This window comes from Eretmochelys imbricata, chromosome 8 (genome assembly GCF_965152235.1).
Source record: "Eretmochelys imbricata isolate rEreImb1 chromosome 8, rEreImb1.hap1, whole genome shotgun sequence".
NCBI lineage: Eukaryota > Metazoa > Chordata > Testudines > Cheloniidae > Eretmochelys > Eretmochelys imbricata.
Genome location: NC_135579.1, coordinates 96,727,005 through 96,753,741, shown reverse-complemented (window position 1 = coordinate 96,753,741; position 26,737 = coordinate 96,727,005). Strand labels below are relative to the sequence as shown.

The following is a 26,737-nucleotide window of genomic DNA, read 5'->3' as shown; positions in this document are numbered from 1 at the left end:
CCAAGAAGGCAATCATTTAAATGCCAGCATCTTCATAATATTTGACTAACAAATGCGTAGAGTAGATTTGAGGCATGGAAGCATCACAGACATCAAAGTATGGGATACAGCACTGAAAAGTTGTTTTGTTTCTTGTGGTATAATACGTGATTCAGGAATAAGAACAGCATAAACATTTGAGGGGACTTAATAGCTACCTCCTATGGGCTTTGTATTGGCCCTAAAACCTCTGAAAATCTAATTGTGAACTGTTACGATCCTCCTTTAAAATATTTGTTTGTTTAAATAAATATTATTTAAGGGCTTTTATTGTTGATAAAACTAACCCCTAATCATTATCAAACCTGCAAAATTAATTTACACATGTAATTCCATCTGCAGGTGAGTAAAACTCTGAAGCCAAATAACACTAAACAAAAGACATATTAACCACTGATCCAAAGGCTGACTGTCAAGAGGACAGTCTCAGATGAGGTTTGCCTACTACTGAAGGGGAAGAACTCCCCTGAGTTGGTTTCACTAGATTCCACTAAATTCAGAAGGATGGTCCTTAAACAGAGGAATGAGTAGAGCTCTGTGCAAATACAAAATTGATATCCACGAACATCCACGGAAATAAAGCAGATATCCACGGAGCTGCAGGGCTCTACCGGGAAACGCAACAGCAAAAGCAGCAGCATGTCTGTCTAGGCGGGGAGGGGTAGCTCACCGGTTTGAGCATTGGCCTGCTAAACCCAGGGTTGTGAGTTCAATCCTTGAGGGGGCCATTTAGGGATCTGGAGAAAAATTGGGGACTGGTCCAGCTTTGAGCAGGGGGTTGGACTAGATGACTCCTGAGGCCCCTTCCAACCCTAATATTCTATGTTGGGCTGGCAATCACAGGAGCCAGCGCCCCATGCAGGCAACTCTTCCAGTGTGGCTGTACTGCCCTCAGCCCTGCCCACTAGTGTGGGCACCAGGCTCACCAGCATCTGTCCCTGGTTCGCTAGTATGTGCAAGCAGCTCACATGCTCCCTGACAGGAGACGCAGACCGCTCAAGTATCATGCTGAAATGTACTGAATGCATCCGATGAAGTGAACTGTAGCTCATGAAAGCTTATGCTCAAATAAATTAGTTAGTCTCTCAGGTGCCACTAGTACTCCTTTTCATATTCCAATCAATGTATTTTATAATTATATGGTAAAAATGAGAAAATAAGCAATTTTTCAGTAATAGTGTGCTGTGATTCTTTTGCATTTTTATTCTGATTTTGCAAGCAAGCAGTTTTTAAGTGAGGTGAAACTTGGGGTACACAAGACAAATTAGACTCTTGAAAGGAATACAGTAGTCTAGAAAGGTTGAGAACCACTGAGCTAGAATATCAAGATTTAAAATTGGAATCCTCCCTAATTATACTTGGAACTGGTAATATGCTGACAGAGGTTTGTGAACAATATGAAAACTATCCTGGGTATGGAGTTAAAGTATAGTGATAATCAGAAAAAAGAGACTATAAAAAAGCCCTAATGGTGTTCCATCTTTATTCTGTCTTGGTGACTTCCATACTTGATTTGATCAAGTTGACACGTCAAGAAACTAGAGAGCCAAGGTCACACCTTGTATTGGACCAACTTCTGTTGGTGAAAAAGACAAGCTTTCAAGTTAGTCCGATAAAAGATACTGCCTCACCCTGTCTCTCTAATGTCCTGGGACCAACACAGCTACAACAAACACTGTAAGCAAGTCCAGAAATGACTGTTCTATTAGCACTGCAGCTTCAGTCTGAGTATCTGAAAATCAGGCTGTCTTCTTTCTTCCTCTTACATCGCCACACCAGTCATGATAATTTTGTAACTGGAAATTTTCATAATTACATTTCTGTATTCTCTAGCCTGTCTGCCTTATAGATGTAGTGAAGAGTTTGGGCATGGTCTTCAGCATAGCTCCATCTGTCCCATTGTTCTGCTGGAGAACACTAACATTGCTATTATCTGAGCTGCTGTATTTTATGCAAAAAATTGCCATTTGGTGCAGTGAAACCAAGGAGTTTGTTTTATCCATTGTAAAAACAGGCCCCGGGGCATCTGATATTCAATCATCTAATCTGTAATTCCTTGAAATTCTTGTGGGATATTCAGCCATCTGTATAACTACTCATAAAATAGAAGGGTCCTCGAGAATTTATCCTACCCCATCTAAAAAAACCCAACATCAAGCATCACAGTGTATACTAATAGGATTGCTCTGTTAATTGCCACTCTTGTAAAAGACACAGGGAATCTCTGTCTGCAGTACAGCCCCAGGTCCCAGAACTTGATATCTGATTCTCTCTGACTGATTTGGCCTATTTTTTTTCCTGCTCAAAGTTCAATGACCCAGTATTTGTGTGATGCCCTAAATGAGACATTCCATCATTCCCCTCCAGGACTAAAGTCTCATAGGGCAAGAAACAGTCTAACAACTTGCTTTGCAGAAACCTACAGTAATGTCCCCAAACCAAGTCAGTCATGCAGTAGATCTGGATCAAAGAGGAATAACACAAAAACAATTTATTTGGGGGTAAATGAGGAGACAGAAGTTGGGAGCAGATGTGTAGAAGGGAGGAAAGACATGCCAGCAATTACAGTATTTCACTTGGTGCAACTTAACAGAAATCCACAGGACTGAAATAATCATTATAATACACTTTTTATAAAACACCAGCAGCATGCTAGGTTCTTCAGGACCACAGAATAGAATATATTAAAAATAAAACTGTCATGTTCTCTGAGCAGCCATTTAGAAATAAAAGAGAGCACAAACTGTCTGACTTTCTGGTGCTGGCATCTGAGATCCAAATTCAGAGTCTGACTGCAAATTATATCTCCATTTAAAGATCAATTTGCATGAGTGCTGCTCATTAAACCTATCCTCGCTAAATCATCGCTCTATTATGTGTAATATGGTATTAGATTTCTCCTCTTTCAATCCCCGCAAACTCCCCACTATATTTTTCTGTATAATAATTTCTGGTATTCACTGGGAAAGTGTCACGTGTCCGATGAGGAAAAAAAAGTCAGTGCTAAATTTATGCTGCCTGAATTCCTTGATCTCATTATACATATACAATGTCCTGAGGCTAGAGTTTGCCAGCTCAGATTTTCACTTGCTTTTTCTATTCGTTTAGTTTGTGTTCCGATCAGCGCTATTACCATTTGTTAGCAATTTTTATTTTCTCTGGAGCTTTTTTTTTTAAATTGTCTCTCTGATTAAATAACCAAAATACTTCAGAGGGTATTTAAAATTTCCCTTTTCAAATGCTGCGAGAAAGCAGACAGTTCAGTTACTAGGGTGAAACAATATCAGGTGGCTAAAGCTGTAATTCTGCAAGGAGTCTCTGCTAGCTCAATAAGAAAATCCCCAACCCATTCTTTAGCGTCAAGAAATTGGATGGAAGATAGTACAAAATAAACTGCTTAATATTTGCTTCCTAGAAATTCAAGGCAATTCACTTGTAAAGGACAATGTCCTCAATGCAGAGGTCCAAGGAAATCTGCTCACCCTTTTCAGAGTCCATCACATGTCAAATGGAGCCAATATACAGCCTAGGTAAGGACGTAACACTTTCCAAAACTGTGATAATAGGAAAACAAGTTCATTTTGGATTGGGCAGTAATGACACACTCTATTGTTTTGTACCTCTACGTGCAACCGTCAACATTCCTGATATTAAATTTTGTCTCCAGCTATTTCACTATGGCCTGTGATCACACCAAGTTTCACATGCTTAAAAGAATTTTATAGAAAAAGTGCCAAGGAAAACCTACGATGCTGCAGAATTTGGTACTAGGTGACCACTGAGTCATTATGAACCAGTCATTATGAACCACTGAGTCATTATGAACTCCAACATGAAGAAAGCACTGTGTCCCAGCATGGTGTTAGAGGGCACGGTGCTGTTAAAGGTACCGTCTTTTGGATGGATAAAACTGAACTCCCCTGACCTCCTTTGATTATTGAAAGTTCCCATGATGCACTTTGGTGTTCTCACTACGTCCTAATGTGAGATAGTATACCTGCTACCTACTGAAGTTCTCCTTGTAGTTTCACCTGGCTGTGGTGTTCTTCTCTACTGTATTAAGCTTCGGTGAGCAGTTATTTCCCATGCACTTGATATTACTATGATGCAGACAGCTCACCTTGCATCTCAAAATAGCTGCTGATAGGCTTTCATGGTAGGCGGGGGATTAACTAAACCCTAACAGGCTTCCAACTACTCCTATCTGATAGATTTTTAATGATGTTGTTGGTGAGGCACCTAGAATAGAACAGCAAACTGGTACCATAAAAATTAAATGCATGATTATTTCAGAGCACCTTTTGCTGGCTGATCTATAGCAGTGAGCGTGGATTCAGAGAATTTCCTGGCTGTAGTGAAGGAGACACAACAATGCTGCTCTAAGACAGAAGGAGAATACTGTATTCCTCAAAGGAAACTTTATGTTGGTTGTACTCTGACGTTTATCTGAAAATAACACTGAAAACAAAATGTTAAGTTTATTTGCTTTTGCGTATTGGCATCATTACAAGGTGCTGAATTTCAATTAACTGACAGGCTGAAAGCTTAAATAGGGGCCACCACCGAAGTCCACAAAGGCACAATCTGATCAGAATCACAAGAAAAGTGATCCTGGCAGTTAGCATCCCAAAGCAGATGTCCACAATTAGCTGATTTCATCCTCTCCTAGCAACACAGATACAATTCTTTGTGTGTGTGTCAAGCCTCCCCTTCCAGCAGCAGCAGCTTGGTATGGGCATCAGCTATTTCTTTGTTCCTGGCGTGTCTCACCCATCTCTCTGTGACATCTCATTTGTAAAGTATATTTTTAACAGTAAGCTCTACCCCATTAGTATGAATTTAAAAAAATAATTTTCAACCTCATTTAATACAACTTTTTGATCCTGCCAGTGAGTCCTGCCTCTTAGCTGACTGTAAAAATTCCTGAGTTAATATGGCTTTCAGAGACAGTTCACCTCTCCTGATTTAGGGGCTCACCCTGTTCCTATTTAAGTCAATGGAAGTTTTACCATTGACTTCAGAGAGGGCAGGCTCCAGCCTACAACAGATCTCCAAATCAATCAATTAGTAGAAAATAAAGATAGACAAGTTTTCCCAAAGGCTGAAAAAAACTCAATGAGACTCAACAAATTCATTAACCATATACTAGTGCATAAAGTGATAGGACATTCAGAGTTGATGGAGACACTTTGAAACTCACACTGTATGAATAATTTGCTTGGGTGAACCTGAGGAGATGTGCAAATGTTTGGGCTAAAGATCTGCCTGAAAACAGATGAAAAAGGAGAGGGTTGTTTGCGCGCAGTAACCGTTTCCAAAAATACCTTGCTGGATAATTGTGCTGTTTCAAATTTCCAAGAGAGAAACAGAAATCAGTCTTCAGAGGGGTAGCCGTGTTAGTCTGTATCACCAAAAACAATGAGGAGTCCTTGTGGCACCTTAGAGACTAACAAATTTATTTGGGCATAAGCTTTTGTGGGCTATAACCCACTTCATCAGATGCATGGAGTGAAAAATACAGTAGGCAGGTATAAATATAAAGCACATGAAAAGATGGGAGTTGCCTTACCAAGTGGGGGGTCAGTGCTAAAGAGGCCAATTCAATCAGGGTGGATGTGGCCCATTCTCAACAGTTGACAAGAAGGTGAGAGTATTACTATGATATTATGAGGGAAAATTACTTTTTTTAAGTGACCCAGCCACTCCCAGTCTTTATTCAGGCCTAATTTGATGGTGCCAAGTTTGCAAATTAATTCCAGTTCTGTAGTTTCTTGCTGAAGTCTGTTTTTGAAGTTTTTTGTTGTTGAAGAATGGCCACTTTTAAGTCTGTTATTGAGTGTCCAGGGAGACTGAAGTCCTCTCCTACTGGTTTTTGAATGTTACAATTCTTGATGTCTGATATGTGTCCATTTATTCTTTTGTGTAGAGACTGTCCGGTTTGGCCAATGTACATGGCTGACGGGCATTGCTGGCACATATCACGTTGGTAGATGTGCAGGTGAACAAGCCCCTGATGGTGTGGCTGATGTGATTAGGTCCTATGATGGTGTCCCTTGAATAGATATGTGGATAGAGTTGGCAACAGGGTTTTTGCAGGAATTGGTTCCTGGGTTAGTGCTTCTGTTGTGTGGTGTGTAGTTGCTGTTGAGTCTGTGCTACAAATCAGTTTGTGCTACAAAACTAATCACAGTAAACAAGCCTTAAAAAGCCAACCTGGGGAGCAATCCTGCAAACTCTCACTAACTAGATGACTCTGAACCCCCAGTGAAAATAAATAACCTAACTTTGAAATATGGAAGTGTGTGAAAGTTTCTCAGATTGTTCACTTCTTTCACCCCACTGCTCTGTATTCACACTCAGGGTTGAGGAAGGAATTCCTTACTGGGCTTTTGGGGCGTTTTCACATTCCTCTGAAGTACTGAGCAGGGGGACTTACCCTTCAGAATCAGGTAGGCCTGTCCTACACCATCAGTTTTTTGAGTTCGCAGGGAGTAAAAGTCTTTTCCACCTTTGAATCTTCTCCATCTTCTGCTTTTATAACTCACCAATGGCTAAAGAAACTGTTTGGTTTTTTTGGTTTACTAAAACAAAACATCAGCTCTCAGGCTGGGCTCTTAAGCACAAAGTTTCAACCACATTTCTTTTAATGGGCTGAGTTGTAAAATCCGTGAAAGAGGAAACTTTGAATGGAACTGCTCCCAGACAATTAACTCTAGAACAGGAACAGTGTCACTGGGGTGGCACTTGGGTTCATGATTACCTATATCAAAAAATAACCGAATCTTGCGCAATGATGATGCTGTCACCACATCACAGGGCACACGGACACTGAGGGACTTCAGTGCCCTGGGAAGTGCAATAAGCATGTAGGAAAGCCCAGCAAAGAGTGTTTTTCTACTTCTGGAAAAGGGATTTTATACATGCAAATAAGGGAAATAAACTGTTGCATTTTACTGAGCATTATAGACATGGGCATGACATCACTAACAACAAATCAGAAAGATCCAGCTGTGTCCAGAGTGTTAAAGCCATTTAGCAACTGGTCAGATGTCAGTACTGAGAAGGAGAATAGCATCAGTTCTGACAATATTCTAAGCTGGAAGTGTTTTTAAAATGTAACATTAAGCATGTCAGTGCTTTGCCCTCACTGGCTCCAATGGACAATGCCCCAGTGTTGTGTTAATCTAGGTGATATATTGTTTTAGGAATGAACCTGGGATCTGGCAAAGATGCTGCCAGTTATGTGGTCTCTCTAATAGCAACTAATTTTAAAAATGAGTTTGATCCTCCTGCGATGAGAAATCTCAGTTACCCTAACTGCTCTTTTCTGAGGGAATTGGCATGCCTGGGCCTTGTCCAATACTGAGCCGCGATGCATTCTCAAAAAGGAAAATGAGATAGTTAAAGGGGCCTACAGGTGTTTTCCGACCACAGGCACAAACTCAGCAATGCTTTGACCAAAAAGAGGAAGAAAGCAGAGAAGATGGGAGGGACCATATAGGAATAAGACCTTCCAGACTGTTAGAATGTACATTTCACCTCTCACTGATTTTTCACCATATTATTACAGCTATGAAACTGTCCTCAGATTGTGTTCACACACAGTGGGGTGCGGTGTTTAAGTTAGGGGTAGAACATTAAAATAAAAGAATGTCGCCAATAGTTTTTCCTTTGATAGCCCACAGGGTTTATAACCACACTTCTGCCCCAAGTGATGGTGGTAGAAAGACCTACAGAACACTGGAAAAGCTTCCCCCACTATGCTAAATTTACCACACAACCAACGCATACTTATAAATTATGGGTTTGGTCCTGTGAGTTGCTGAGCAGCCTGAACTCCACCTGAAATCTCTTAGAAGTGAGGTATAAAAAAAACAGAGAGGAAAATTCTACAAGTGTCCATGTAAAACTGATAACTTTAAATTCTCAGAACTTTAAAACTACTTGCTTGATTTTCTTCAAACAGGTATGAACTTTCAATTTCAATGATCCTATAAAACAAGCCAAATTTCACATTTCTAGTTTCAGATTTTTCTTTTTTTAGGTCTCTAACTGGAACATGGGAGGAGACAGATTTTCATACTGTATTAAGAGTAGTTAGTAGCAGGGTGGACCCAAGGCCATATATGGCCCTTTGTGAACTTTGATACAGGAGTCATTTCACTCTCTACACAAAACTGAATTGATCTGGCTAAAACTTACAATAAAGAACCAAACACCTTTAGGATGAGATGAAGAATGGAAAATTTCACCAGTAAGAAGGTTTGTTTGAGAAAGTTATTAGCAACTGAAAAGCGGAAGAGAATCGAAATTGGACATCAGCTTTAATGGCAGTGCAAACTATTCATGGCCACTATACTAGGGTAGTGAACTGGTCAGTGTGTAGGTGTAGCACTGCCCACTACATGAAAGAATCAGTGCTGCTTCAACTGTGTGTTTTAGACCCTGTTCCGCTAACGGCTAACAGAGATTCTCCTTTAGCTCCAGTGGTCAGGGCCTGTGCTTGTGAAGCAGGAGGATCTCTTGTCACTATGATGTACCAAGTGGCCAAGCTGTGCAGCAGAGTGACAACCATGAAACCCTAGGTGGCCACAGATGCTTTGTAATGTACCGTGTTAAGCTTCAGGGCCTATTGTTTCTGCAGAGGAGAGAGCATTCCCTGGAGAAAATTCTCAGCGCCCCAACTAAGAGGACATTTTTCCCTGGTGGGATTATGACATCATCTTATTTAAACAAAGAAGAGAAGCTTCCCACCATCCCACTCTGCCGTGCTGTTTGATATGGTTTGAAAACTGTCTTAATTAAAAATACAAAGAGAAAACTGCTTCCATACTGGTACCCCCACTCTCTTCAATGAGCTTCTGATTTCCTGCTCAAGCTCATCTCCTAACAGCAAAAAAATTTTCTCCCACCAAAGGGTTTTTTTGTTTGTCTGAGGTGACACAGTCCACTCTCCGTCCCACTCCCATTTCATATTACAAGGAAAGATGTTTCAAGGGCACAGTTCCCCCATGCACTACCTGACGTGAAAGTAACACAGACTTCATTCAGCCTCTCGTTAGGTTTCAAGCAAAAGCTCACCGCTTGGGACAGCACAGTCACATTCATAAAATGGCTAACAAGGCTGGTACTCGGGTACCTGCACAATCCAAGCCTCGTACACAGCTTGAAGGCTGATCTTCGAGGAAATACATGCATACGTGCTAGAGGAGATGGAGGTCAAAAGAAACACTTGTGGACCTTATGCTGAACTGGTGCTCTAAACATAGCCCATTCTGCTGCCTCTGATAGGAGGTTTACAGACAGAGACTGCTGGGAATGGAACTGCTTATTTATTCAACCCACATCCAGTGACAATCAGATAGTGGATACAGCATTAATAAGAGAGCTTTTGACTAAGAAGGGGGCTGGAGGGACAGAGAGACCAAAACACATACAGTATATAAATATGTTAATGCCATCGTTCAGGTAATTATTTCAGTACTCTGTCTATGGCTTGAAAAAAATAATCCACTTATTTCCTGCAAGAGAGAAGCACAGTTATCTTTCTTAATTAAGTAGCAATGCAGAACTGGCTATCAGGCTTAAAAATAAATAAAAAATATGGTTAATTGTATATTCTTCTTGTGCTGCACGCTGGTGAAGTCAGATAAAATACTTTTCTTGTCACTGTTGCTGACCCATGGGAATACATTTGTGCAGTACATGACTTGAAATTCAATGTGTGGTTTATATTAGTTTACTCTGGTCCTCCCAAGCACAACATGAACACACAACGCATGCACGCTCATGTGCTAGCAAGTGTTTCAATTCCAGTTTCCTTGGGAGGTGCCTCTTCTATTCAGCACCAGTCAATATTTAATAACTCTTCAGTATTCCAGACCAATGGAAAGTGGATGAACCTTCTCATAAAGAGTGAAAGGATAAAGGTAAAATGCACTGAACCAAGGCCACGTATGTCCTGCCTCTTACTAAACTGGTGCATTTATGAAAGACGCTAAACTGAAAGGAGTGTTTGCTGTAGTGACTTTCTGCTTCAGTTTTTCCCCACAGCTGATCCTTCTTCTGTTACAGTGCTCACCTTTCTTCATTCATCTTCCAAGACAAAAATCACTGACACAATGCTATGACACGGTAGTGTTACAAAGTTGTGGCATTGCAACACAAGAGAAAGGCACCGCAGCATGATGAATTTCAGAATGTCACAATCCAATACAGAATAAATCTGAATTTCTTAAAGGGCCTGATCCAAAGCCCATTGATTACAATCGGTTTAGTTCAGACTCCAAATCATAGAATCATAGAAGATTAGGGTTGGAAGAGACCTCAGCAGTGGTCTCTTCCAACCCTAATCAACGACCAACAATGCAAAATCACCGGATATTAAATAAATACTACAGGGAATAATGCTACACCCTTTGGGGAAGGGATTAGAGCAGTGGCTCCTGGTATATGTATCAGTACTAATATTCCAAGCTCTTACACATGGTACTCTAGATTCCTTCTCTTTCATGATAAGATTCAGTGCCAATCTCTTGTGCACCGTTGCTAACCATGACCTATCCAGCTCTCTGAATTCTAATTTGCAACACAGCTAAGGCTGCTTTTAATCCCAGTTATACAACTGAGACAGGCACTGGGTGGTACAGCCTACATCTTAGTCTGGTAAGCTGCTACAGTTACTTGAAAGGTTGGGATCCAATGGTCCCTGTAACTTTTTCCATCCATGTGTGGAATGAATTTGTTATGTTCACTAATACCGGCGTAATGTGTGGATGTGCGCCACCAGGAGAAATAAAAAACCTAGATATAATAGTTATTTTTAAAAAGTTACCATAGGGATAATTTCTCCAGCCAGGACAGGTTAGGCATTTTAGAACTCACCACTCAAATTTAAGCATAAGAGAGAAATAAAATTATGAAATGCATAGACCTGTCAAAAATCCTAAAATAACAGCACTTTAAAAGAATAAAATTCCAAAGAATATATGTACATTGCAGGAAGTACCAAGAAGGAAAACCAACAACAATAACATAAGTATGTGTGGGGAGGTGAGAGAGAGAGAGAGAGTGTGTGTGTATGTGTGAGAGAGACAGAGACAGAGTGTGTGTGTGCTGGCTGCTGGGGAAGTGTATGAGAGACCAGGCGCTGTCTCTTTAAGCACAGCGGCACTCTCCAGTCTGAAGGCTCGTTCAGACTGCTGTAGATGCCAGCAGCTCTAACTCCCGGGCCCTGTTCCTCCTCCTCCACTCTGCAGACATGGGGTACGTTGACAGGGAAGAGGGGGACACCCCGACATCAGTGCCCCCCTCTCCCTGCCTGCTCTGGGAGGGTCCTGGGAGTAGCTGGCCAGGGGCTCCAAGGCAGAGGGCAGGAGCAGCATGACAGTAGAGCGGCGGGGGGAGAGGCACCTGAACACAAGTCACCGGATGTGCGTGGCTCCACTAATCAAGTGCGTAGCACTTGATTGATTTGTGTCACCGCGCAGGTGTGCGGCTTAGAGGGGAACACTGTCGGGAACTTTAGGACTGAATGACCTAACAGAAATTTTCCATCTCTAACTTATTCTATAACTGAACTCTGAAAATTGGGATCATCCTGCAAACTTCAGGAGGGCAGGTGACTCTGTCTTCCGTACCATTCTAAACCATTTCTATTTTCACAAGACACATAGATTATCTACAGTACTCACTGCACGTCGCTTCTGATTCATCAGACCCATCAGGGCATTCCTCTTCACCATCACATTTCCACCTGGCTGGGATGCAGTGGCCATTGTTGCAGGTGAAGTCTGATTCTGCACAGGTTTTCTTCACTGCAAGGAGGAAACAAAAAACAACATAATTCAGCTCAGGAGTGCACACACTCTACACTCCCTTGATCCCCACTAAAGGGAGCACCATACTTGTCATCCACACGAGGAAAAGTAATTTCACATTCTACACTGGCTTCTCAAAGGCAAAGAAACAAGCTGGTATCAAAGAAGGATGCTTTGTCTCTGGACAATCTGAAAATCCTATGTCCCCAATTGTACATGTCTTTAAAATAGACTCCCTCATTTCTATTTTCATTTAGTTCTTGCTAAAATGAGTCAAAGTGGGGAATACTTCATTGACCTAGCATAACTAGCTAGCTTTATTATAATCACTTGTTATATGGAATTGAAAATGTGCATTATTGACAATCACAGTGTGGCATCTGGAAGATATTAATATATTCCTTGTGTGTAAACTTTCTTTCTGCAAAATGAAGTTGCACGCAACAGCCCTCTGAGGGAAAGGCAAACAGAGGGAAAGGCATTCCAGTTAGCTAGATCCACCCAGTGGTCTAATAGTCCAGCCCTAGATAAATCAGCAGGAAAAGAGCAATGCATCCTCTACTTTAAATACTGAACATTTAAGTGTGATCCATGACCATAAATAGACAATGTTGTATTTTTTTAAAATCACGTTTTCCCCTTAGAGAATGCCATGGGGGTAGAGGCTCCTTTTATAGTTTTAACTGCTCCCCTCAAAAATAGTCAAGCAAAACTAATTATCCCCATGAGACCTACACAAATTTGCTTCCCTTTGCTGTAAACAGAACAAGGCAGATTTGTTTCCATAGCTCTCGAAAAATGAAAGTAAATAAGAGGTTACGCACTTTGTGCAGCCACTGTGGTTCTCTGAGATGTGTGTCCCCAGGGGTGCTCCACTTCAGGCGTGCACGCACCTCTCGAGCCCTTTGTGAGAGATTTTTACTTAGCAGTGTCCGTTCAACCCACATATGCGCCCTATGCCTCCCTGTACTGGATAATCAGGACATATAGGGATGTGTGGGTGAAATGCCCTCAGCTCATTCTCCATCCAAACATCCCCCAAATAACAGTCCAAAGCAGAAGGGAAGGAGAGTGGGTAGTGGAGCACTCACAGGGACATGCACCACGAAAAACTTCACTGATGGCATAACATGAACAATCTCTTCTTCTTCAAGCAGTGTCCTTATGGGTGCTCCACTTCAACTGACTTCTGACCAGTATCCCCAGATAGAGGAGGGAGGTTTGGAATAGAGTCCAGAATTGAAAATAGCACTGCAGAACCAAGTGCTGCATTGGCTCTGACTGCATGGATCAGGGCGTAATGTTTTGAAAACATATGCATTGAAGCCCATGTAGCAGCTCTACATATTTCAACATAGCCTTCAGTAATGCCGTAGCGTTTCCTGCAATCTAGTTGAATGTGCTATCACCCTTTTGGGTGGAGGGAGAGATGAATGCCCGCAGCAGCATCATAACAAGGGATATCTGGATGTATTATTAATCTCAATAGTATCTGAGTAGAGATTGATGACCTCATAGACCTATCCAGGAAGGAAATGAAGAGCTTAGGTGACTTTCTAAATTGCTTGGTCCTATCTGAGTAAAAGGCCAATGCTCTACTAACATCCAGGATATGTAAACAGGATTCCTCTAGAGTAGTGGTTCTCAACCAGGGGTCCGGGGCCCCCTGGGGGGCTGCGAGCAGGTTTCAGGGGGTCCGCCAAGCAGGACCAGTGTTAGACTCGCTGGGGCCAGGGAAGAAAGCCTAAGCCCTGCCACGAAGAGCTGAAGCCTGTGGCCCTGAGCCCCACCACCCAGGGCTGAAGCAGAAGCCTGAGTAACTTAGCTTTGTGGGGCGCCCTGTGGCATGGGGCCCCGGGCAATTGCTATCCAGTAATGCCGGCCCTGGCTTTTATATTCAGAAAACAAGATGTTGTGGCACAGGTGGGCCGTGGAGTTTTTATAGCATGTTGTGGGGACCTCAGAAAGAAAAAGGTTGAGAATCCCTAATGTAGAAAACTATCTGGCTTGGGGAAAAAACTGATAGATAATTGACTAAGATGGAACTCTAGCAGAACTTTAGGCAACAATTTAGGGTGTGGATGTAAGGAGACCTTGTCCTTAAAGAACTGTAAAGAGGGGGATCTGCCATCAAGGCTTCAATCTCCCAGATAAATATAACACAAGGGGCCGCAGCAATGGTTCCCTCAACCCACCCAGCAATATTGTTAACCTATCCAACTGTACTCTTAGCCCAGCAGAAGAAGCTGTCCTATCTCGGGGCCTCTCCTTCTGCCCCTCCACCCCCACCAACATGATACAGTTCTGTGGTGACCTACAATCCTATTTTCGACATCTCCGACTCAAGGAATATTTCCAACATACCTCTGAACAACATACTAATCCACAGAGATTTCCCTACCAACACTACAAAAAGAATTCTAGGTGGACTCCTCCTGAAGGTCGAGACAGCAGACTGGACTTCTACATAGAGTGCTTCCGCCGACATGCACGGGTTGAAATTGTGGAAAAGCAGCATTACTTGACCCACAACCTCAGCCGTGCAGAACACAATGACATCCACAGCCTCAGAAACAACTCTGACATCATAATCAAAAAGGCTGACAAAGGAGGTGCTGTCGTCATCATGAATAGGTCGGAATATGAACAAGAGGCTGCTCGGAAGCTCTCCAACACCGCTTTCTACAAGCCATTAAACTCTGATCCCACTGAGAGTTACCAAAAGAAACTACAGCATTTGCTCAAGAAACTCCCTGAAAAAGCACAAGATCAAATCCGCACAGACACACCCCTGGAATCCCAACCTGGGATATTCTATCTACTACTCAAGATCCATAAACCTGGAAATCCTGGGCGCCCTATCATCTCAGGCATTGGCACCCTGACAGCAGGATTGTCTGGCTATGTAGACTCCCTCCTCAGGCCCTACGCTACCAGCACTCCCAGCTATCTTCGAGACACCACTGACTTCCTGAGGAAACTACAATCCATCGGTGATCTTCCTGATAACACCATCCTGGCCACTATGGATGTAGAAGCCCTCTACACCAACATTCCACACAAAGATGGACTACAAGCTGTCAAGAACACGATCCCCGATAATGTCATGGCAAACCTGGTGGCTGAACTTTGTGACTTTGTCCTTACCCATAACTATTTTACATTTGGGGACAATGTATACCTTCAAATCAGCGGCACTGCTATGGGTACCCGCATGGCCCCACAGTATGCCAACATTTTTATGGCTGACTTAGAACAACGCTTCCTCAGCTCTCGTCCCCTAACGCCCCTACTCTACTTGCGCTATATTGATGACATCTTCATCATCTGGACCCATGGAAAAGAAGCCCTTGAGGAATTCCACCATGATTGCAACAATTTCCATCCCACCATCAACCTCAGCCTGGTCCAGTCCACACAAGAGATCCACTTCCTGGACACTACAGTGCTAATAAACGATGGTCACATGAACACCACCCTATACCAGAAACCTACTGACCGCTATTCCTACCTACATGCCTCCAGCTTTCACCCTGACCACACCACACGATCCATTGTCTACAGCCAAGCTCTACGATACAACCGCATTTGCTCCAACCCCTCAGACAGAGACAAACACCTACAAGATCTCTATCAAGCATTCTTACAACTACAATACCCACCTGCGGAAGTGAAGAAACAGATTGATAGAGCCAGAAGAGTTCCCAGAAGTCACCTACTACAGGACAGGCCTAACAAAGGAAATAACAGAACGCTACTAGCCATCACCTTCAGCCCCCAACTAAAACCCCTCCAACGCATTATTAAGGATCTACAACCTATCCTGAAGGATGACCCAATACTCTCACAAATCTTGGGAGACAGGCCAGTCCTTGCCTACAGACAGCCCCGCAACCTGAAGCAAATACTCACCAGCAACTACATACCACACAACAGAACCGCTAACCCAGGAACCTATCCTTGCAACAAAGCCCGTTGCCAACTGTGCCCACGTATCTATTCAGGGGACACCACCACATCAGGGCCTAATCACATCAGCCACACTATCAGAGGCTCATTCACCTGCACATCTACCAATGTGATATATGCCATCATGTGCCAGCAATGCCCCTCTGCCATGTACATTGGTCAAACTGGACAGTCTCTACGTAAAAGAATAAATGGACACAAATCAGATGTCAAGAATTATAACATTCATAAACCAGTTGGAGAATACTTCAATCTCTCTGGTCACGCGATTACAGACATGAAAGTTGCGATATTACAACAGAAAAACTTCAAAACCAGACTCTAGCGAGAAACTGTTGAATGAGAATTCATTTGCAAATTGGATACTATTAACTTAGGCTTGAATAGAGACTGGGAGTGGCTAAGTCATTATGCAAGGTAACCTATTTCCCCTTGTTTCCCCCTCCCCCCGCAGACGTTCTTGTTAAACCCTGGATTTGTGCTGGAAATGGCCCAACTTGATTATCATACACATTGTAAGGAGAGTGATCACTTTAGATAAGCTATTACCAGCAGGAGAGTGGGGTGGGGGGAGAGAAAACCTTTTGTAGTAGTAAGCACTCATTTTTTCATGGTTTGTGTGTATAAAAAGATCTTCTGTACTTTCCACAGTATGCATCCGATGAAGTGAGCTGTAGCTCACGAAAGCTTACGCTCAAATAAATTGGTTAGTTTCTAAGGTGCCACAAGTACTCCTTTTCTTTTTGCGAATACAGACTAACATGGCTGTTACTCTGAAACAGAACAGATTGCTATTGGTTTTAATTGAGGTCTCATAAGGTAACTGGGTCCCAGGTTGCAGTAGGGGTTTCTAATCTGCAGACAAAGATTCCCCAGATTCTTAATAAACCTAGGTTTCAGAGTAACAGCCGTGTTAGTCTGTATTCGCGAAAAGGAGTACTTGTGGCACCTTAGAGACTAACCAAGCTCATGCTCAAATAAATTGGTTAGTCTCTAAGGTGCCACAAGTACTCTTTTTCTTTTTAATACACCTAGATGATATGGGACGAGCAAATATGAAGAATCCTTCCACCAGGGGATGAATGGCTGATATTGTGGCCAAATGGACTTTAACTGAACTAACTGATAACTCCTATTCTTTGGATTCAACAGATAATCCAAGATGACTGAAAGTGGCACCAAGTCAGGCAGGAGGCAACAACACCAACAGAAAAGTCTCTTCCACTTCCGCAGATAAGTAGTGAGAGTTGATCTCTTTGTACTATTCAGTAACAGCTGTCGTACTTCCACACAGCAGGAGGATTCTAACCCCGTGAACCATCAAGGAGCCACACTGAGGTAGAGAACCACTAGGCTGGGATGAAGCGTACAAGCCACATCTGTGACAGGAGATGAGGAATGGTTGGTAGCTTAAATGATGGTTGGGCATATAGGTGAAGCAGGTACGGGTACCAAGACTGTCTTGTCCAGGTCTGTACTATAAGGATAACTCGGCTCTGTCCTATTTGATCTTGTTCATCACCCTTAGTATCAGTGGCATCAGAGGAAATGCATAGAACAGACCTTTCTTCTAAGATAGAAGAGTGGTGGACCAGACCTCCACTTGAGCAGAAAAGAGGACATTCTCTGTTCCTGGAGATGGCAAAGAGATCCACCTTTGGCAGACTCCATCTTTGGAATAAACTGTGGAGAATGTAGGTGTCTAGCTCCCATTCATAACCCTGTGAGAAGTGTCTGCTGAGGACATCAGCTGTGGCGTTCTGGTAGGTATACCACAGAAATTTGGATCTGATGAGCTATGAACCAAATCCATAGTTTTTCACGGCTTCAGCACAAGGATCTTGCTCCTCCTTGCTTGTTGATATAGAACATGCAGGATGCTTTGTCTATCATGACACTACTAGATTTGGCCCTGATGATGGATAGGAAATGAAGGCAAGTATTCCTGACAGCCCTGAAGCCCAACAGATTGATATGGAGACTGGTTTCTTGAGTTCTCCATCTTGAGTTTCTTGAGTTCTACGTCATGAGGATATTGAGGTGGGCTCCCATCCCAACTGTGATGTGTCTGTTGTTCCTTTCTGTCGCTCGGTGACTTTAACACCTGCACAGATGTTGAGTTGATCCTTCCACCAATCTACGGAGTTCCTCACTTGTAAAGGAACCATCAGCTGTCTCTCCAAGGTGTGTGACTGGAAAACAGGTCATTCTGAGCCAACCCTGAAGGCACAGAATTGTAGCTTTGAGTCACAAAGATGCAAGCTGCTAAGTGTCCCAGGAACTGAAGACAATTCCTTACTGTGGTTCAAGGGCTCCCCTGAATTGCTCATGCCAGACCTGACAAGGTTACGAATCTGTTTGAGGGATGGTAGGCTCTGGATGTCAATGAGTCCAAATATGCCCCTATAAACTGCATCTTCTGTAAAGGGGTTAATGTTGACCTTTTTACATTCAGATCCTAAACCAGATCAAGGAGCATCTGGGTGGAAAATAGCACTGCTTTGTAGGATCAGCCCTTGAGTAGCCACACGTTACAGTATTGGAACACTAGGATTACTTCTCGTTGGAGGTAAGCAGCCACTACTGCCAGGACTTTTGGGACAGCCCTTGGGACCATGAAAAGGCCAAAGGGAAGCACTCAATATTGGAAATGACTCTGGCCTTTGTGTTGCATGGGTATCTCCTGTGTGCTGGTGTATCATTGTATTGAAAGAGGCATCTTGTAGGTTGAGAGCTGAAAACCAATCCCCTTTCTCTAGTGAATGAATTATAGCTGCCAGAGTCACCATCCTGAACTTCTGAGACTTTCTGGCTTGTTTAAAAGTCTTAGATCAGTCTCCAGCTTCCATCCTGCTTTGGCACAAGGATATCTGAGTAAAATCCCTTGACCTTGTGAAGAGGAAGAACTTGCTCTATTGCGCCTAATGAAAGGAGACAGATCACTTCTTGTCTCAATAAAAGCTGGTGAGAGGGGTCCCTGAAGAGGGATGGGGAAGGGAGGGAGTGATGTAAAATGGATGATATAGTAGCCCAATATTCTGACATCTATGACCCACTTATCTTTAGTGATCTCCCTCTAAGTATGTTGGAAATGAGCAAGACAGTCTCCAAAGCAGGGGAGGTGAGCCGATAGGCACAGCTGTAAATAAGAACATTAGAACGGCCATACTAGATCAGAACAAAGGTCTACCTAGCCCAGTATTCTGTCTTCTGACAATGGCCAATGCCAGATGCTTGACAGGGAATGAACAGAACAGGTAATCAAGTGACCCTCAACCAACCCATCAAAATTGTTGCTTCAAAGATGAGTGGGTGGTCATGGAGGGCAATTGGGAGGACCTCTTCCTCTGAAATTTATGTCTCTTTCTGGGGGGGTTGGATGGATCTTTGGAACCCGGAAAACTGATCAGTACATGATCTCTGGGTGGTCTGTAACCTACTAAAACTTGGATACCAACGGCTCGGCTGAACTCAGTGGTGCCAGTCTCAAGTGTCTATGCTTACCCTCCTTACTTGTAGATGGTACTAAGGCTTTAAGTTCGAAGCAGATTGCAAAGAGTTACAAAGGGATCTCACAAAACTGCGTGACGGGGCTATAAAATGGAAGATGAAATTCAGTGTTGATAAATGCAAAGTAATGCACATTGAAAAACATACTCGCAACTATGCATATAAAATGATGGGGTCTAAATTAGCTATTACCACTCAAGAAAGAGATCTTGGAGTCATTGTGGATAGCTCTCTGAAAACATCCACTCAATGTGCAGTGGCAGTCAAAAAAGCCAACAGAACGTTGGGAATAATTAAGAAAGGGATAGATAATAAGACAGAAAATATCTTACTGCCTCTATATATATATCCATGATATGCCCATATCTTGAATCCTGCGTGCAGATGTGGTCACCCCATCCCAAAAAAGATATATTGGAATTGCAAAAAGTTCAGAAAAGGGATATGGAATAAATAAATAAAAAATTATTTATTAATAATTAATCAAATTTAAAATAAAAAATAATTAGGGATATGGAACAACTTCCATATGAGGAGAGATTAATAAGACTAGGACTTTTCAGCTTTTCAGCTGAAAAGAGACAACTAAGGGGGGATATGATAGAGGTCTATAAAATCATGACTGGTGTGGAGAAAGTAAATAAGGAAGTGTTATTTACTCCTTCTCATAACACAAGAATGAGGGGTCACCAAATGAAATTAATAGGCGACAGGTTTAAAGGAAGTATTTGTTCCTTTAAACAAAAGGAAGTATTTATTCACACAATGCACAGTCAGCCTGTGGAACTCTTTGCCAGAGGATGCTGTGAAGACCAAGACTCTAACAGCGTTCAAAAAACAACTAGATAAATTCATGGAGGACAGGTTCATCAATAGCTATTAGCTAAAATGGGCAGGGATGGTATCCCTAGCCTCTGTTTGCCAGAAGCTGGGATTGGGAGACAGGGGATGGATCACATGATGATTGTCTGTTCTGTTCATTCCCTCTGAAGCACCTGGCATTAGCCATTGTCGGAAAACAGGATACTGAGCTAGATGAACCTTTGGTCTGACCCAATATGGCCATTCTTATGTTCTTATCTCTCTCCTATACTTATTATACTTATACTATCTCCATTCTTATGTTCTTATCTCTCTCCTATACTTATTATACTTATTATACTTCTCCTATACTTATCTCTTATTATACTTCTAGGAGGCATGAGGCTTCACCACAATTAGAGTGGCCATCGCTCACACGTATAGCCTCTCGGCAAGAAAGTTAACATTTGAAACCCGGCAAGTCAGACATGATCTCTCAGGAAAAAAATAAGTCTCCTCGGAGGGAAAGAGAGTAGTAAAACAATCCTCACACTACTTATCTAGCTAACTATATTAACAGCAACTATAAAAACTATCTTAATTGCTAGAGAAATATTGGAAATACCAAGGCACGCTCCAGGCAGACACGCTAGGGCACCATCTCAGGCCAAGGCAGTTGAGAAAGAACTCTATAAGGCACCCGTGCACCCTATAGAGCCTTGGCATACGGCATGAGGAGCCACAGGATACATGCGCAGGCCGAACAAACACTGCTAACTGACAATCTCCAATCAAGGGCTCAAGAGGCACGTATGCACCTGAAGTGGAGCACACATAGGGATGCTACTTGAAGAAGACATAACATTAGCTGAAAAGCCATGTCAGAATTCCCCTCCTTCTCCATCTTGCATGATGCAATTTTACAGATTGAACCAGAAAGAAGAAGGCTATTGAATCCAACGCTGTGACTTATGCTCTCTCCCCTATACATATACAGTAAATGATACAAGAGAGACTAGAATTCTTCTGACTCTTGCTTGATTTGCCTTAGTATGTGCTTTACCTTTCTCTGCTTCTGGATATATAGTTATGGCATGAACTACAGTGTAGAAAATAATACCAGTGAAGCTGTCGGAGTGACTCAGAACCCAAGGAGGATAATCACTAGTTCACCTTGCCAATGCGAGACTCAGTTTAAAGGAGTAGTTTTTGTTTCTTTTTGTTTCCCGTGAAGAATGTCTGATGGAGAACAAAGTTTTAAAACAAAAAATGTATGGCCCTTATCCTAGTTTGCAGAGTAAAGACTACAGGATTTGTCCCAGAGCAGGAGGCAGGACCGTAGGGTCCTCATTCTAAACTAGCTCTGTGTGTTTGCAATAATGCACATCACTGATTTGGAGAACCAAGTCCCCTGGTATTACTTTCCAACATATCCCCACATATCCCTTAATTTACCCCATTCTTGGTAATGACCCTTCTCTACCTCGATGAGATTAAGAAACAATGCATAAATATAGCCTGGATAAGCAATAGGTATAAGGAGACTTGATAGTTTAAAAATATTTAAAGGACGTCAACTTCAAGGACAGAGAGGAATTATTTAGAGTGGCAATAGGGAATATAATTAGGAGTAACAGGCTGACATTAAAACAGAGAAAGCTTAGGCTGATTATTAGGAAAAAAACTTGCTTGACAATGTGTTAGGCTGTGAAATAGTCTCTTAAAGGAACTGGTGGCAAAGCCATCACTTGGGATATTTAGAATTAGACTGGCAGGGAGATAAACTATGATCTAATTGGTGATTTTCATACTAAACTCACAAAAAGATGATGCGAGTCAAACCCTTATCCAGTTGAAGTCACTGAGAGTCACTGAACTATTTTGAAAGAGTGAACTCCTGGCCCAAATCTTCCTAGTTCTAAAACAAGTTTTAGCATTGTGACAACTGAAAAGTGCAAAATTTCAGGGTCCATTCAGTCAAAGAAATTAAGCAAAGCAAGATAAACTCAACTGAATGTAGCTAGGAGCAGCTGATGTGAAGCTATGGGTAAAGGCTTTGTGGGACAAAAACATCCCTGAGCAACTGCTTTGCAACATAACCAGGCCCCTTGTGTTTTATTTCCTGATGTATACCACTTGCTTCTTGCTATTTTGCATATTTGCAGGCTACAAAACTATGTATTACTTCACAGTATTTTCATAGTTTGTTACTGTCAACACTACTGTACCAATGCAATCAAAAGAGAGCAACAGCTGGTTTCTTTTCTGCCATGAACATCATCAACAATATTGTCAGTAATATTTCAGTTTGAGGATGTTTATTACTGGTGACAATGTATAAAGGCAGAAAGAGCACAGATTAATTTTACAGATCCCAAATTGTCTTTGCAGGGCAATAGTTAGAAAAATCTTTTCTTGGACTTGTGAAGTGCATATAATTTGATGTGACAATAGCAGAGACAATAAACATGTAACCCTTGAATGAACTTCTTTTGTCTGGACTCCTGGATTTGTATATTTCAGATACATTAAACATTCAAGAATATTCTTGTTTTTCCTTTATAATGTATCAAATACTGCTCTCATATAGACTCTGCTCCTACTCCAACTGAATTAATAGAAAAGCTCCCATTGATTTCAATGGTATAATTTCAATGTTAGAGTTTCTATTTCAATGGTACAGAATCAGGTCCTTAAAGTCCAAATGTGTAACCTGTTGTAAATAAGAGCAGAATTTGGCTCTTCATGGGTATTTGGTTTTAGCTGAGCTACTAAAAATAAAATAAAATAAAATAAATAAAATAAAGAAGTGATGTTCTTAAAAAGTTTTGATTTGATCTTTCTATAGCCGTAAAAGGTTATAACCCAGCATAAGAACATAAGAATGGCTATACTGGGTCAGACCAAAGGTCCATCCAGCCTAGTATCCTGTCTACCGACAGTGGCCAATGTCAGGTGCCCCAGAGGGAGTGAACCTAACAGGTAATGATCAAGTGATCTCTCTCCTGCCATCCATCTCCACCCTCTGACAAACAGAGGCCAGGGACACCATTCCTTACCCGTCCTGGCTAATAGCCATTAATGGACTTAATTTCCATGAACTTATCCAGTTCTCTTTTAAACCCTGCTATAGTCCTAGCCTTCACAACCTCCTCAGGCAAGGAGTTCCACAGGTTGACTGTGCGCTGAGTGAAGAAGAACTCTCTTTTATTTGTTTTAAACCTGCTGCACATTGATTTCATTTGGTGACCCCCTAGTTCTTATATTATGGGAACAAGTAAATAACTTTTCCTTATTCACTTTCTCCACACCACTCATGATTTTATATACCTCTGTCATATCCCCCCTTAGTCTCCTCTTTTCCAGGCTGAAAAGTGCTGGCCTCTTTAATCTCTCCTCATATTGGACCCGTTCCAAACCCCTAATCATTTTAGTTGCCCTTTTCTGAGCCTTTTCTAATGCAAGTATATATCTTTTTTGAGATGAGGGGACCACATATGTACGCAGTATTCAAGATGTGGGCATACCATGGATTTATAAAAGGGCAATAAGATATTCTCCGTCTTATTCCTTTTTTAATGATTCTTAACATCCTGTTTGATTTTTTCACTGCCGCTGCACACTGCGTGGACGTCTTCAGAGAACTATCCACGATGACTCCAAGATTTTTCTCCTGATTGGTTGTAGCTAAATTAGCCCCCATCATATTGTATGTATAGTTGGGGTTATTTTTTCCAATGTGCATTACTTTACATTTATCCACATTAAAATTTCATTTGCCATTTTGTTGACCAATCACTTAGTTTGGTGGGATCTTTTTGAAGTTCTTCACAGTCTGCTTTGGTCTTAACTATCTTGAGCAGTTTAGTATCATCTACAAACTTTGCCACCTCACTGTTTACCCCTTTCTCCAGATCATTTATGAATAAGTTAAATAGGATTAGTCCTAGGATTGACCCTTGGGGAACACCACTAGTTACCCCTCTCCATTCTGAAAATTTACCATTTATTCCTACCCTTTGTTCCCTGTCTTTTAACCAGTTCTTAATCCATGAACGGATCTTCCCTCTTATCCCACGACAACTTAATTTACGTAAGAGCCTTTGGTGAGGGACCTTGTCAAAGGCTTTCTGGAAATCTAAGTACACTATGTCCAGTGGATCCCCCTTCTCCATATGTTTGTTGACCCCTTCAAAGAACTCTTAATAGATTAGTAAGACATTATCTCCCTTTACAGAAACCATGTTGACTTTTGCGCAACAATTTATGTTCTTCTATGTGTCTGACAATTTTATTCTTTACTATTGTTTCAACTAATTTGCCCGGTACTGACGTTAGACTTACCGGTCTGTAAGTGCCAGGATCACCTTTAGAGCCCTTCTTAAATATTGGTGTTACATTAGCTATCTTCCAGTCATTGGGTACAGTAGCTGATTTAAAGGACAGGTTACAAACCATAGTTAATAGTTACGCACTATCACATTTGAGTTCTTTCAGAACTCTTGGGTGAATGCCATCTGGTCCCGGTGACTTGTTACTGTTAAGTTTCTCAATTAATTTCAAAACCTCCTCTAGTGACACTTCAATCTGTGACAATTCCTCAGATTTGTCACCTACAAAAGATGGCTCAGGTTTGGGAATCTCCCTAACATCCTCAGCCGTGAAGACTGAAGCAAAGAATTCATTTACTTTCTCGGTGATGACTTTATCGTCTTTAAGTGCTCCTTTTGTATCTCGATTGTCCAGGGGCCCCACTGGTGGTTTAGCAGGCTTCCTGCCTCTGATGTACTTAAAAAACATTTTGTTATTACCTTTTGAGTTTTTGGCTAGCTGTTCTTCAAACTCCTTTTTGGCTTTTCTCATTACATTTTTACATTTAATTTGGCAGTGTTTATGCTCCTTTCTATTTACCTCACTAGGATTTGACTTCCACTTTTTAAAAGATGCCTTTTTATCTCTCACTGCTTCTTTTACATAGTTGTTAAGCAACGGTGGCTCTTTTTTAGTTCTTTTACTGTGTTTTTTACTTTGGGGTATACATTTAACTTGAGCCTCTATTATGGTGTCTTTAAAAAGTGTCCAAGCAGCTTGCAAGGATTTCACTCTAGTCACTCTACCTTTTAATTTCTGTTTAACTAACCTCTTCATTTTTGCAGTTTCCCTTTCTGAAATTAAATGCCACAGTGTTGGGCTGTTGAGGTATTCTTTCCACCATAGGAATGTTAAATGTTATTATATTATGGTCACTATTTCCAAGCGATCTTGTTATAGTTACCTCTTGGACCAGATCCTGAGCTCCACTCAGGAGTAGATTGAGAGTTGCCTCTCCCCTTGTGGGTTCCTGTATCAGCTGCTCCAAGAAGTAGCCATTTAAAGTATTGAGAAATTTTGTCTCTGCATTTTGTTCTGAGGTGACATGTACCCAGTCAATATGGGGATAACTGAAATCCCCAACTATTATTGAGTTCTTTATTTTGATAGCCTCTGTAATCTCCCTTAGTATTTCATCATCACTGTCACTGTCCTGGTCAGGTGGTCGATAACAGATCCCTACTGTTATATTCTTATTAGAGCATTATATTCTTATTATCCATACAGATTCTATGGAGCATGTGGATTCATTTAAGATTCTTATTTCACTTGATTCTACATTTTCTTTCACATATAGTGCCACTCCCCCCTGCACGACCTGTTCTGCCCTTCCGATATATTTTGTACCCCAGAATGATTGTGTCCCATTGATTGTCCTCACTCCACCAGGTTTCTGTGATGCCTATTATATCAATATCCTCCTTTAACATGAGGCACTCTAGTTCACCCATCTTATTATTTAGACTTCTAGCATTTGCAAACAAGCATTTTAAGAACTTGTCACTGTTTATTTGTCTGCCCTTTTCTGATGTGTCATATTCTTTATGTGAATGACTTGTCATGGGAAGAAGCTGCTAGCCCACCTGCCTCCGTCCAGAAATAATGAAAATCATAAAACAGGGTTTCATTTCATGCTGGAAAACTCAATGAAAACTTGGATCATTGGCGTATCAGAAAAACTGACAAGACTCCATCTGAAAAATAGAGAGCAAAGGAGTGGCACCACAGAAGAGCTCAACATCTTACCAGATAAAATAATTGTTTTTCACTTTTGAGACTATGACTAGATGGATGGAAGCATTAACTGCAACAGAAACGAGTGGCTAGCCATCCCCATAACCTGACTACATCATTTTATCCCAGTTTACTTTGCAACACTTAAGAAACTCAACTAAGCCAGTACTCACAATGAGCTAAATATCCCTGATGAATAAGTGTTGGGATCCTCATACAACTTTTGGGAGACATTCTATCATCTCTGGAATATGCACTACTTGAGAGTTAACAGCGGGTTTGAGTTTATAACAGTTCCTCACTACTGATTACATATGGAACAGTCATCACAGTATTACAGACAACCTCCTAAATAACTACCCCTCCAAATTAAATTAAAAAAACAACTCCTAATGAAATTCAAAGCATGTCTAACTCCCTTAAAGTCTTTTGAAAATCCCAGCCGACACATTACAATACTGTTACTGGAGTATTATCAAGTACTATTGTAGAAT

The 26,737-nt window shown here is 41.6% G+C and overlaps 1 protein-coding gene across 1 annotated transcript in view; it reads right to left on the bottom strand.

The window, feature by feature from the left end:
• The window catches only part of LRP8 (LDL receptor related protein 8), a 296,358-nt gene that overhangs the window by 119,152 nt on the left and 150,469 nt on the right, over positions 1 to 26,737 (bottom strand). The window contains exon 3 of the mRNA XM_077824837.1: positions 11,733 to 11,855. Coding sequence (XP_077680963.1) covers positions 11,733 to 11,855 — 123 coding nt within the window. The remainder of the gene's footprint in view (positions 1 to 11,732; positions 11,856 to 26,737) is intronic.